A 15254-nucleotide genomic window follows, 5' to 3' on the forward strand; every position below is an offset into this window, starting at 1 on the left:
ACTTACAAAATTCACAAAGAAAACAAGTTTAAAGTTTTTTGTGTTTGTTTTGAGGGCTTTGAACAATTTTTCGAGCCATGGTATTATGTTGAAGTTTTTAATTTGTAAGTTTGTTATATACTAATTCTTTTTTGTATTTTCTTGATTTAAGTATTCTTTTAAGAATATCATTGTATGTTGTGGTTGAAATATTAATGTAAATTAGATTAGATTCGTGTTATCGATCATATGTATGGAATGTGATATATATAATATTTAATTAACTATTGTATACATGTTTGTATGTTCATGTTGCTTCAGAACAATAATTAACAAAAAATCATGGATATATCATATTATCTATATTATCCATGTAAGCTTTTTTTAAATTACACATTGTCTATCTTATCACTTTATATTTTAGTATATGTTTAACATTTTAATTATAATAATACATGTTTTTTAAAAGTTTCTTTCACTTATTAATAAAAACGAGTGGTTTTAAAATTAATAACATTAATTATAAATAATAAAATCAAATTACATGGATATATCATATTATCCGTGCAAGTCTCTTTTGAAATGCAAATTGTATATCTTATCACTTTATTATTTGACTGTATATCATTTGTATTTTTAAATTGTTTATATTATTTAATTTGTATAACTTTGTTTAAAAAAATTTCAAATATATCTTATGCTAAAACAAATTTCGTTTTTTGGAATAAATCATTTTGACATTTCTTTCCTGTTCTTTTTTAAAATAACAAATTCTTTAAAATGCAACTATAATTTTAAAAAGTACTCGATTCAAAAGCTTATAATATATAACCTTCAACACCAAAATGAAAGTTTAAATAAAATCCACATTTTGACTTTAAATGTCATCATAAAAGTTATATATTAAATTTAACCCCAAGTTTAATTACTGCGATATAGAGTGTGTGGCAATTTGCATGTACTATGATGAGGTAAATTCATGGTTTTTTTGTCTATTAATTGAAGTGTTTTTCTGTTGTTCAAAGAAATATATAAAAATTGAAGTATTTTTATTTTGATGAATAGTTAATAAAGTTTAAATGTTTGTATTTATCTTTGTCGAAATACGTTAGTGGAAGGTATCTACCGTTTTAATGTATTTGAATATTAAAATTATTTCTATATAAATAAAAACAAATATTTACAAATCAAGACTAAAACAAAACTTTTGAAGGCTTAGTCCCTACATCGAAAAATAAGAATGATAACTTTTAACCCCAAGTTTAATTAATGTGTTAATAATGAAGTAACAAATTCTCAGTATTCTTGCTCTGTTTTGATAACTTTTAACACAAATTTCCAGTAACAAATAAAAATGTTCCCATTATAAGCTAATATGATTGTTCAACGCACAGCCGTTCACTTCACCACAGTTTAAAGGCACACCACTCTCCAATGACATGCTATCAGAGGGAAATAAAGCTCATTTATCAATTTTTAAGCAAACAAATGAAAACATCATACATGTGGAAACACAGTTTTTGGTTTTAAAACACATGAACTGCTGAAAAACGGGCATAACAACAAACAACATTATAATAGGATTAAGTTGATATTTCTTAATTCTTACCATTTATTCAAGAGTAACCACCATTTGTCTCGTATTCCATTGAATATCTCATCAATTCTTTGACTTTTCTCCCTCTAAAATGTGCAAAAAATAACCACCATTAAAACCAACATATGATTGGGGTTTGTTTAATACATATACACGATTAAATGTTCATTTCATCGATACACCATATAAATTGGCACCAATAAATAAAAATAGTAAAATACCAAATGTAATGAAAACCCACCATTATTAAACAAATCCATAGTCATTATCTATGTTGAAGTTCATCCTCTTCGATACTTCCTTGGTGGCATTGCTTAGTATCACAAAAGCTACCTGAATTTTGTCACACCCCCAAAACCAGTGAACGGCAGAAACGTTTTGGGGTGGAGGATGTCATGTACAGTATCACAACAATGTAAAGTAGTAAACAAGCAACAACATCATCCATTGCATTAATAGTATAATTTCATACAAGTGTTCTATCAAGTTATATAGACACCAAAAATTATATACATCAAAATAAAAGAGGAGTCTTGAACAAGCTCCTTCTTCTCAAAATTTGGCACATGTATCTGTCTACTGGTGACCTGATAATACAAGTTATTTTGAAAGCGAGTATCAGCTTTAAAGCTGGTAAGATCATAAGTATATTAGTGTCTGAATTTGTATGAAATCATTTGTAAGATGTTTTGTAGTATATAAGTTCTGTTAAGTTTTGTATTGTTTGTATTTGTTTGAACTCTCCTAGAAAACACTATGTTTTCTACTAAAAGTAGCCTTCTACCCAGGCATCTAGTATCTTTATGTGTGTCTCATGTAAGAGTGTGTCTTTTCCCAACTCTGAGTATCATTAACCAAAAATATAGTTTTTACATCACCGTGCATCGTGTACATGATCACGAAGTGAATATAATGGGGAAATATTATAGTACTGTAGTATTGTATTAAGTAACTACTGTTGTACTAAATACCTTAAGCAATTGTAATTTTTATGGTAACATGTGATCGGCCTGTATCTTCCTACCGACTCAATAGTAAAACGACAATGTAAGATGCCGTAAAAATGACGTTTGGCACCCGTAGACTTGCAAGTCCCACTGTAGCGAGCAGCTAGGTGTAGGATAGTCAATCCAGTATAGATCTATACACAAACTCATACGCTCTCCAATTAAGGAGATTCTGATACAAAAAAAAGTCATGCAGGTAGTGCCATGCCCTGTTTAATGGCTCACATAACTGCGTTAATGTATATGTAATGTATATGTAATGTATATGTGTGTTAGCTGTATTGTGCGTTCTTTCTCTGTCTAGCCTGTATGTTTGTTTCTCGTCATAGTGTCTATTGTTTGTTTCTCCTCACTCTGTTTCATGTTTGATTCTCATCATAGTATGTATTGACTCATGTATGAACTGACTCATTGAATGTTTCATTGTTCTAGTAATAGTATCTTCCTAAACTACCCCTATGGTAGCTTACCAGTAAAGTACGAACATGTTTGTAAGCCCTTGCTACCCAAGGGCATGGAATTGGATGAAAGAAATATCCTTTTATATCTATATACATATACATAATATATAACTAGGATTCAAACGACCTTCGGAAAACTAACCTTGATACCCTAAGACCACATCAAACAAGAACAGGAAGCAGGGTAGACTAGCAGTCCTAAGTCCTTTCAATCCCACTTATACAATTTTGGGCTATTACTTAAGAGTTATGATATTTATATTGCTTAGGAATAGATAACAACAAGGTTTTCATATGGATTGTAAGGATAAGTTTTTCCTCAAAGTTATTAAAATAAAAGAAAAAGGTTTTGATTTTATTTATTCTAAGTATCCTTACAATAGCATTTGTGAAAAGTTGTTGCTTATAAGATTCCATTAATAGAAATATTGGAAAAATGGATGTGATTCTTTCGGTTGTGGTAGTGTCTAATATTACCAAATAAGGAAAGATTCTCATCACCCAAGGTTCAATTGGATCGAAACTTGGAATCTTGCAAGTTGTATAGTATGATGAATGAGAACTTTCAGCTTGGAAAATTAAGACTAATTCCTTATGTGAATAAGGAAAGGACTAAGGGATCGAGCACACATTCTTGTGCACTGGTCAAGTCCACCACAAAAGATCGATAAGATTATTCATCATAATTTACTAAAGCTCAGTAAATACGGGTATACTTACAAGCTTAAGTGTAATTCTGAGACATCGGAAAAGGTTCCAATGTATGGTAGAGCGAATACGAAGAATCAACTTAGGCAGAAGGATAAAAGTTTCTCAAATCTGAAAAGATGGGAGAGTACTTTAGTATCATGTTATATGATCATCTTGATGATTAAGAGACCTTATCACAATTCATCCTCTAAGTGGATTCTGATAGTTAAGAAGAGGAGTTATGAATTGTTGAAGTGGTTAAATCAAGAAGATGATTCATACTTCGTTCCAAAAAAACAATTCTTAGAGTTATACTCTAAAATTATAACTTGAGTGACATGTCTTAAAGAAGGTTTAACACACTTATCAAATGTAAGAGTAAAAGTCTTCTTCTCTTGTACATTTGAAATTGGTAAGGTGTGATGTTTTGGATAAAACAAAGACCAACTAAGGCCTATTGTGTGCAGTGTTTATCTTGAATAGAATCCACACTATCTCTTGAATATCTGACAAGGAAGTCTTATATGTCAAGAGGACAGTGGGAGTCTTGAAGGTCTTGAAAGTCTCAAGAACTAATCAAGAATAAAACTTAAAGTTCTTCACTAGCACACGACTTGAGGTTTACAACCTATCATGTTAACATATTCTATGCCCATTCTAGTTAAATTTTGCTTTGCATATGAGTTCTTAGAGTCCTCAATTAGTTGCACAACAACTTGGAAGCAATGGTAGGCCCTTGAGCTGTCAGGTGGCAAGAAATTAAGATTGAGTTCAGTCTATATGAGCTTGGATTTGTCATTATCCTTGTCTTGTGACTATGGTTTGACAACTCACATGGATAAGAACACATACACCATTAAATCTAAGTGTCATAAGGTTTCTCTCCGATTCATGAAAATGGTGGTGAGGAAACACTTTCACTAAGTAGATTTTAGCTAGATAGCAATTGTGATATTTGCATTCTCAAAGTTGTTAGTGGAGCTTGTGTGGTTTACCGGCACACTAACATAGACTTGTGAGAAGTGGCAAAGGTCTAAACAATCAACACTATGATTATGACATCCCTTTTCATAGTTCTTGAAATTGTTTAGACACACCTGTGAGCTATCTAAGATAAGGTGTATGATATTGATAAAGTTTTATCAAAGCAATCTAGTATCAGAAATCTAAACTTTGGTAAGAAAGTCAATAAACTATTGATTTCTAGAAGTATAGCTGATTTCTGAATACGTGTCAAAGCTAGTGGGAGCATAAGTGTGATGCTAATAATCATCATGTTAGTGGGAGCATGATAATTATGATAAGTATTGCAAGTTAGCAATGTTAATTATAGAAAACAAAAGGTTTGAATTGGGAAAAAGTTGTTTTGCTAGAATTAAGGGAGAGGAAATTATACTTCATCTCAAATCTATAAGCTTAGATCGTGAGGTTTTAATCATTTAGTCAAGGATATATATATATATATATATATATATATATATATATATATATATATATATATGAATTTCATGTTGGAATGGCTCAACATAAGGAAATTCTGTATATGGGTCCATTATTTGAGTTCTAAAATTCAATCATGATTACGGCATCCCTTTTCATAATCTGAATTATGAGAACTTGGCAAATTGAAATGGAAATATTATAGCAAAAGACTGGTTTAGTCTTTATGTGAGACATCTTGAATCGTGTCCCATATGCTTCGGATATAGGATCGATTACATGTGCTATATTCATCCTTTCCAAAATTTTCCAAATGCCTGGGGCATTAAGAAGGGAAAAGGTCTAGAATTGGATATGACTAAAAGGATTAAGCAATTATCGAGGACAATCTAAGGTTTACCAAAGATTGGTTGCTCAGGGACAGTTGGAAGTATAGAGTTAATTGTTGGAAGGACCATACTGACATATTCTAAAAAGAGGCAACTGTTGTTCAGAAGTGATAGTCAAAAAGGGAATGTGGATATGATCCCATTGGTGGAAGTTGTTCATTAAGTCTGTATAAGATTAGGAAACTTAATGCAAGAAGGATGTTTCCAAGGAGTTGGTCTCCTTTGGAATGCTCTGTAATGTTTGTTGTCAAATCTTTGTGACTTTGTGCATAATCATTACAAGAGAATCATTACATATAAGTTGAGAATCTAATAGATTTAGTTAAAATGGCATGAATTTGGAATTCCTGCATTTGCCATAAGAATTCGGGAGTGTGAAATTAGAATCATTGAAAGTTTGGACAATTGGTTTATTTCACAAAGTAAGGGTCATAGACAAACATAGTATGCATACTTGGTGTATGGCATGACTAGTTTTTAAAAAACTTAGTATACATGCTTGGAGCATGGGACAACTATTGTTTTAAATTCAAGAATAAAGTTGATAGCTGAAACAGTATACAATGAATAATGTGCAATCATTTGGTGATAAATAAAAGGTGTTTTATTTATATTCATAAGTTCTGAGACCATATTAGATTCATTTATTCTTGTGTTTCACTTTTCATGTTTTGACTTCCATAATAACTAGGTTATTCTTCCGGAATGACTAAGTTATTCAAACCATCCACAGTCGGTCATATGTTGGAAGTACATATGAATCAAGACTGTCATGGGTTGGCTTATAGAGGTCCAGGTTGGTGGACAAAGTTGTGCTACAACACTCTGAGTGCTCATAAGTTCTGAGTATTGGATTCAACCCGCACTCATTTGAATCACTTCATGGATTTTATCACAAGTGATCATGAGACAATAATATCTTATATTCTTCAAACCTAGATATATGAGTTGTTACTATGAGTTGATAGTACATTGATTGCACGAAAACGCATTGGTAACTCGATGTTATAAAACGTGCCTTTGTGTATGATTCAACAAGTAGCAGAACAAGCCATATGAGTCAAAGTTTATCCATTCCTTTTAACTTCGGGATAAAAGCAATATCGGTGGGCCCCTCGATGATTTGATGATGACAAATGGAAGTGCTCGGCCAGGCCAGGACTGATTTGATTTGTTCAATTAGTCAGTCATCATGAATCAGAAATCGGGAAACATCAGATGGATAGAGAGAATGTTTTAAAATCCATGTCTCAATCCATATGATATCTATAATGGAGGAATGTATGATCACTTATCTAATGGACAAGTCATTGACAAAGGTCAGAGATCATCGGCAAGGTTAAAGTTCGACATAAGCTTTTGAGAGCTACGATTGTCGGTCGGTTCTTGAAGTCATTCGCAATAATAGTTTTAGACTTATCCAAGTGGGAGAATTTTGGATTAATGTCTAAGTCCATAACTATAATTGGTAAGACTTGACCCGACCCGGCATGGTCCATTTGGGTTGCATGGCATCATGCACTTTGATAGACTATAATGAGAGAAATAACACTTAGGGTTGATTAATATATTATAAGTTCTAATATATTAATAGGATTATTTAATTAGTATTGATCAAGAATTAATCTAGAATTAATTAAGTGATCAAAAGAAGACTAATTAAATATATGGGTTGATTGTGTAAATCATCCATACTTGTTTAGTAGGCTAATGCTCCATGGATAATCAAGTTGGGCTAAAACCCATAGGATGGTCCATGGATGCTCCATGGTGTATTTGAACCTATGGATCCAAGGAAATGGAAGGCCATGACAATTAGGGTTTACCCTAATTGTAACACACTATATAAGCATCATATTATTCACAAAAATTGGCACTAGTGTTCGTAAAAGAAGGGCTAGCCGATTCCATGAGTTGTAGAATTCTCTCAAGTTATTCCAAATGTATTTGGTGTTGTGTGAACCATTTGAGGTGTCACACTTGAGGCACTGGGCACTCAAGCTTCATGAAGACATTTTACATCAAAGAGGTATGTATTCTATCTTGTTATATTCATTATTTTGTATGCTAGATTAGGATAATACGTTGGATATTCATAATTGCATGTATAATAGAGAAAACGTAGATCCAAGGTTTTTAGGGTTGCATGTACTCTTAGGAGTGTTAGAATGCTCAAAATCCTACATCTCCAACTCGCATCCCCGGTAGTCTGAAGAAGCAGAAACCCCGAGCTCGTTGGCGATCGAAACTCGCAACGGGCACTCAAGAACATCCATCGGCACACTAAACCCTCTAGAGAAGGTCTTAGATACAAACGATCAACTCGCCCCCAAGTCAAATAAAACCAAAGCGGTCAAAGATTTCATGAAAAACATACCTAATCACAGGTACCATCAATAAGCATAACACAAATACAATAACTGATATAGAGAATAGAAACGTACCAGCAACCACATCCGGTGCTGACTTGGCCACCTCGGCCGTAAGCTGGAAGGCGCGACCCTGAGCCTTTAGAGGCTCCACCCTGACTGGCCTCCCATCTCCAATCCTCACAGTAGCTGGCATGGAACCCTGCGCCGACTTGGCGGCGAGCTGCAGAAGGTTGGTCTTCACATGACCAACCTGATGACATTGGTAACTAATCCTCATATCTGCTGGAGGGGTGGACTGACAGCAGTCGCTGGCATAGTGCCCCTCCTTGCCACATTTTTGGCACCCTCCTCCTGCTTGACAAACCCCCGAATGAGCCTTGCCACACTTTCCACAAGTGCGGCGCTGATGGCCCCCAGACTGTGTATCAACGGTCTTAGACCGCTTAGACACCTACTGAGACTGTGTCGGTGCCTGACGCTAATCCTTCAGCTGCAGCTCTATCCCCAACTCATGCCACCTCGCGGCTTCCTGAAGGTCCAGGAGGGTATCACAATGCTGTGTAGCCACAAAATGTCGTATATCTGTCTTGAGCATACTCAGATAATGAGTCATCTGAGACTGCTCTATCGCAAACTCCCGAAAAAACATAGCCCACTAAGTAAACATCCGGGTGATCTCCATAACAGACTCCCCATCCTGTCTCAATGTCAAAAACTCTTGAGCAAGCTGCTCCTGTTCCACACACGGAAGGTAACGGGTGTGAAACATATCCCGGAACTGCTCCCAAGTAATAGCAGCCCGCAGATCATCAGAATATGAACCTATCGTCAATCTCCATCAGTCCTTTGCCCCGAGCCTAAGCAGGTTCAGAGCACACCTAGCCTTCTGGTCAGCAGGACATGAGCACGTGAAGAAACAACCCTCTATGTGAGACAACCACCGCATAGCCCTGATCGCATCTTGTGTACCATCAAATGTCGAGCGCTTCGTATTATCAAAATCTAGGTACTGGAAAGCCCTGCCGGCTCCTCCTCCAACCCCTGCCGCAGTTACAGCCGAAGTGGCTGCAGCGGCAACTATCTTTGCTAGAGTTGCATATCGCTCATTAAAGTACTCCACCATCGCGGTCTTAATCGACCCAAACATCTCTGGCAGCTGCGCTCGGAACGCAGCAGCAATCTCGTCGTGCATGATTTCCGGATCCTGGCATCCAACTCCACGGTCCCTATCTGAACCACGGGCTCAAGTGCTATCAGTACCTCCAACCCTCCGTCTCCCGACCCCGAACCTGATCCGGATCCCGAAGAAACATGTCTCGTCACCACCATACTGATATATATATATATATAGGTCATCAGATAAATAACATAATGTCGGGAGACAAAAACCCAAAACCCTAGGGGTTGTGATTTCCTTGCTACGCGTATGGGTCTTGTGCTTTCAGTAGTACGGGCCCATACTACCTTCCACACCTACCCATTTTTTTCTCAAGTATCACCACAATGCCCTAAAAATATCATCAACATAGAAATGCACCCAACCCTCACTTCTAGAGTAATATCAACTATCTCGCATCTAGTCTCACCACTTCTCGTGACTCATACATTCATGAAACTTCCATTATCCCCTGCAGCACTAGTGCATGTTAGCTGCACATAATGCTGGACCCAATAGACTTTCGAATATCCAATCCTATCCGAAGGCCAAATCAACATTCTCCCGCTATAAGGTCTTTATTATGCACAGCCGTGATGCATACACTAAACATCTATAGTTATGATTTCAATTCCACATACAACAAAACCTAGGCTAATAGACATCATATAATCAGGAAAATCTATCATGCAATTCCTGAAGATCCCTAGCCTAGTACTAACATGTTGTTCTAACATATCAGAATATCAAATAACTGTATGGTATTTTGGGGTTTACATACAGGCTCTGACTGATCGTACCCTCTGCATCCTCCATCATTTATTTTGAAAACCATTTTAAAAACTTACTTTTCGAAAATCTCCTTGATTTGAGATCGGTTCACACGAGTGTTCCTCCAATTCACTCAAACCAAGGCTCTTATACCAACTTGTAACATCCATAAATTTTACGCCAAATTTAAAGTTTTTCAATCATAAATAAAATCAAATAGCGTTTGTTTACAAAAATGTTTTCAAATCAATATCCATCAGAGTGTCCCAAAATCATAACATAAGGATGAGGAGCGGTACGGTCACGCATTCACCTTGCCATGATCTCCTGAAGTACCTGAAAAAATAAACTGAAAACTGTAAGCCCGAGGGCTTAGTGATATACACACAAATTACCAATACCACATTGACAATACCATAATAATAATCAGTCAATCAATCATGCATACTGTAACGACCAAAAAATTCAACATAATTTAAACTTTTCAAAACAATCCATTTTAATAACCTTATTACAAAAAGGTTTTCAATACATTAATTATCAGAGTATTCCCAGGTCCATTTCATAAAACATAAACGCGAGGAATGGTACGATCATGCCTTTGCCTTGCCACGGTCTCCTGAAGAATCTGAAAAACATTAAACCATAACTGTAAGCCCAAAAGCTTAGTGAGATACCCCCAAAATACCAACCACATGTACGCCCTTCCAGGCTACGACCTTCCGGTCCAAAACATATTGCCTTCCGGCCCATTGCATAAAAAGCATGCATAACATAACAGAACATAGAACAATCATGCATATCGGGTTTACTGTGTGACTGGTCCGCCGTATCGGGGCTTCAGTCCACCGAATCCACCCTCCGAGTCTAGTCATGTCCTTCGAGTCTACAGTGTGGTTAGTCCGCCTGCACCGGGCCTTCAACCCACCTGGTCCACTCTCTAAGTCTGCAGTATGACTGGTCCACCCGCATCGGGCCTTCAGTCGGCCTGGTCCACTCTCCGAGCCTCGGCACGTCTGATCCGCCCTCGTGGGGCCTACAGCCTATCCGGACCGCTCGCTAGGCCTTCGGAATAACCGGTCCGCCCTGGGTATCTTGGCCTACAACAGAAAGCAGGACCCGCCTCAACCCATCTCCAGTCCAAACAACCATGTGCACATAACATACAATCATATAACAGTCATAGTCAACAAACCGATCAAGCAGATCACATAACATATCATTACCCTAACCAGGTTACCGACCTAACCGGTCACTAGCATAGCATTACACTACATATCGGGAAACCGACCTTAATCAGGTCTCTAGCATACCATCCTAGCTACCAGGATGCAGACATATCAAGCAATAACATAACAACCATATACGAATCACAATCCAATAAAGGGCCGGCCTTGGTGCCTTAGACCCTATCGATATAGTGAGGATAACTCACCTCGCAAATGCCGATACTCTGAATGGAAGAAGCAGACTCTCGAACCACCAACTCACCGCAAATCCCGAAGTACCCAACATAACAAGCATAAGCATTAGGTCAACATACTTCCACTTATTGGGCCAAGACCAAAGTCCCAATCTCACACAAAGTCCAACATTAGCCCAATTTACCAAATTGGGCCGACCTCACCAAATGGGCCTAGATCCAATATCCATAATATTAATTGGGCCCAAAATACTCTATTCATACTTTCCAGACTTGGCCCAAACACCAACAACCCACAAATGGCCCAACACAAAAGCCCAAAAGAAAGTCCACAGGAGGAGTACGTCGGGCGTACTCTCCTTGGTACGCTGGGTGTACTTCAATGATCGCCAAAAGAAAACGGGACACTGGCCCGCTACGCAGGGCGTACTCGAAGGTTACGTGGGGCGTAACTGCGGGATCCATTAAGTCCTTTTAACATCTTAATGGCTTAAGATCTTAAGCCCAAACTTCAGATCCATAGGCCAAATATGATTAGAAATCATAAAGTCTCTGACTTTATCACTTGGGACGTCCTTAAGCTCTTAATCCAAGGTCTTAATCCATTAAGACCTATATAACTCATACATGGAACAACGACAGCCCTTGGGACCTCATTTTTATCACTCAAGACCTCTCCAAAGGTCTATAAGGACAGATAATCTTGACCAAATCGAACTATGCAACAAGATGAGGACTTTTGGGACAAGAATGATAACAAAGCTTCAAAATACATAGATCTATGCAATATGAAGGTCAAGCAAGAAGCTTTATACCTTAAACTAGCTCCAAAGGGTGGTATTTCTTCAGATCCACAAGTTCCACACGTTCTTCTTCTTCTTTGACAACTTCCCTTTTCTCCTTCAAGCCCTTCTTTTTCCAACAAGAGCTTTCCAAGGCCAAACACACCAAAAAATGAGAGAATACGAGATCTAGGGTTTCTCTGAGGTTGAAGATGAGCATAAGGGGGCTGAGGGGTGAACCAACATGTTCCTTATATAGTGGCTGACCCTAAAAATAGGGTTTGGGGTTTCTGAGAGTACGCTGGGCGTACTCACCCGGCCACCCGCAACCTTTCGTCCCATTACGCTGGGCGTACGTCCAGCTTACGCTGGGCGTACCCAGCCACCTTTCAAAAATCAAAAGCATGCATGCATGGGACCATCTCCTTCTTATTCCACAAAGAACTATAAACAATGATCAACTTCGAGGCACCACAACTCCTCTAATCTAAACCCACTCTCAAATAACTTACATTCATACGAGGGTGACGAGAAGCCCAATACTTCTAACACATACACTCGCCCGAAACCTTCTCGGATGAAACTCATTTCTCGAAAAGGACCATAATTACCTTTCTCTTAAACCTCAGGGACTCATAATTAAACACTTGAAGAACGGGGTGTTACAATTCTCCCCCAATTAAATTAGGCTTCGCCCTCGAAGCCTGCGACAACTCTACTCCGAAACCATCCATGCAATGCTCCACCTGGCACCCACCGGACCAGGCTACCCAAGACTCGACCAATGAAGTCCGAAACCCAACTTTACCTTTCATGCCGACAAAATGAAACAAGCTTTAGCCCTAGAGCACTCCCACGAGTTCTCCATCGTAATCTCATAACCGCACCAACTGGCTCTAGTGTCCTTGGGTTAGGAAAACCCCGGTACCCTGATGACACCTCCGAACACCCTTTCGGATGCATTTCCACCACATAAACAAATCTATCTGGAATTCCGAAATTTCCATCCATGCATTCCTGACAAGCCTCAGCAACCATCCCACCCGGATGTGCTCCATACCACTGCCGAAATCTCGCTGCTCAATGACCTAGGGTAATGGAATTTCTATTCTCGGAATGGATTCTAATGATCTAGGGTAATGGAATTTACAGTGTTGCACAAAATCCTAGTGCAACCACTCTCCGAATAACCCTTTTTGGTGTAAAACCCTGAAACTGCCAAACTTATATTCTAAGTTTGAATTTTCACTGTAACTGATCTACATCTATTGGCTTGATATGGTTTGATTAGAATGGAAAATTTCAGGTTGTCACATCATCCCCCTGTTAAAGGGAATTTCATCCCGAAATTAGAATTTAGGCAAGGAAGTATGCACGAATGATCGAGTCGTGAGAAGAAAACTTCCTAATCGATTGGTTCTAGCGCACTTAAGTGAAATCGGGCTCCTGGTTGGCATTCCAACGAACCTTCACTAACTGGCGACGATGTTGCTTCGTCCGCTTGACCTCTCGGTCGAGGGTCACTACGGTTCTAATACGAAGGCGAGGATCTCGACGAGTGAACTTGCAAGAGTCCTAACAGAAGGGAATAGTTTCACGATCGAGATGTGAAGAGTAGAAAGTATGTTACTGAGTTCATGGAGTTGATCTAGTTTATGCGAGGCACAGGACCGAGTCTCATAAGAATTCCGGAGGTCCTGTCTAACTTGAATTTAGCTTTCCACGCTTTACGAAGCGTATTAAGCCATTCCCAGAGTGAGTTATTCTAAAGAACTTGGTCACTCACTTGGAATCTCAAAAGTTCCTTTTCTTGCGTAACTTCCCAGTCAAAGGCCACTCCTTGCTGGGTCAAAGTCGTACGAGTTTCTGTAGCTTGCGAGGAGTTCTGAATGAACTAAGGTGGTAGGTCGGTAAGACCTAGAATTTGGCGAAGGAATGTCGGCGTCTCTGGTTTCGATAAATGCTCAACGGTTTTGACAAATCGAAAGAGTACTCAAAATTTCCCACACTACTAATAGTGGGTCTTAGAAATTTGACTCTTCAATTTCAAAACTCGTGCTTTGAGAACATCGTTAAATGTTCCTCTGAAGGAGATGTTTTCCCATTGGCTCCTTCTTACTACGAGGGTAGATAAGTAAGTCATTACATGGAGAAATGACGAACTGATCCAGGTAAGAAAGACGTACCCTACTCGTTTTAGCTCATAAAAGCTATGGGCGTGTTGGTCCTATCCGAAAGGTATCACTACAGACTCGAAGTGTCCGTATCGAGTTCAGGAGATAGTTTTCTGGACATCCTTCCCTAACACTCGAACTGGTGATATTCGGATCCCGGATCCATTCCTGGAAGTAGTTTCTTTCTTTGCATTTGCTCAACCATTTTGTCGATGCGTGGCAGAGATAATGATTTCTAATGAAAAATCTCGACGGAGTCCTCGATAACCGAGGTACATGCAATGCGATCCGTCGATCTCTGGAAGAATATGACCGAGGTTCTCTAGGGTGAGAAACCTAGTCTTCTAATTCTATTTATGTGTAGTTCGCTAAGTTGTCCAAACTATTCTTGTATCTCCGTGGGTGTTTAAACTATAAGGTGATCTGTTTACTGGATTCGTATTGGGTTCTAAGTTTGTTCGCATGACGAGGCGATTACCCGTAGGCTTAAGCAGTTCTACGTCCTGAAGTTCATATTAGAATTCATACTTGGTTCACAATCACCATTTCGTGTATACGAGTCATATATAATTAAGGTTGAAAAGGTAGTCGAATAATTGATTCTTCTTTAAGCTCATATCCCATCGGGGAAAAAGAATTTAAAGTGGAATCATCAATTCTAAACCTGTAGAACCTTGATTATATATCACTCTTATGCATACATTCTTCAGTGTAGATCAACTGCATGAATCTGTGGATTAAACTTGACATACAGCACGAGTGGTACTTCGGGGATTTCTTCGGAAAGAAAATAACTAATAGGTACTCCTGGCATGAGTACTTCGGTGTTCTGATGTGACGGTTTTGCTGGAAAAGTGATCTAGAAGAAAGAGATGTACGTATGAAGCTGTTTTCGTGATGATCAAATTGAATCGAGTCGTATTATAATGTCGAAATCATACCGAAACTTAAAGACATTAGATTTGAACATAAGATGTTTACAGACAAAACATAACCGTGCAACCATGAACAGA

General features: G+C 38.1%; 1 protein-coding gene across 1 annotated transcript in view; it reads right to left on the reverse strand.

Moving 5' to 3' along the window:
* Nucleotides 1-1342: 1342 nt before the first annotated feature.
* LOC145045610 (protein FAR1-RELATED SEQUENCE 5-like) overlaps nucleotides 1343-15254 on the reverse strand; it is a 58477-nt gene continuing 44565 nt past the window's right edge. Inside the window, exons 9-10 of the mRNA XM_078993935.1 lie at nucleotides 1589-1662; nucleotides 1343-1421 (exon numbers count right to left, since the gene is read on the reverse strand). Of these exons, the coding sequence (XP_078850061.1) occupies nucleotides 1343-1421; nucleotides 1589-1662 (153 nt within the window). The remainder of the gene's footprint in view (nucleotides 1422-1588; nucleotides 1663-15254) is intronic.

Source organism: Lactuca saligna, chromosome 5 (genome assembly GCF_052625555.1).
Source record: "Lactuca saligna cultivar CGN05327 chromosome 5, ASM5262555v1, whole genome shotgun sequence".
NCBI lineage: Eukaryota > Viridiplantae > Streptophyta > Magnoliopsida > Asterales > Asteraceae > Lactuca > Lactuca saligna.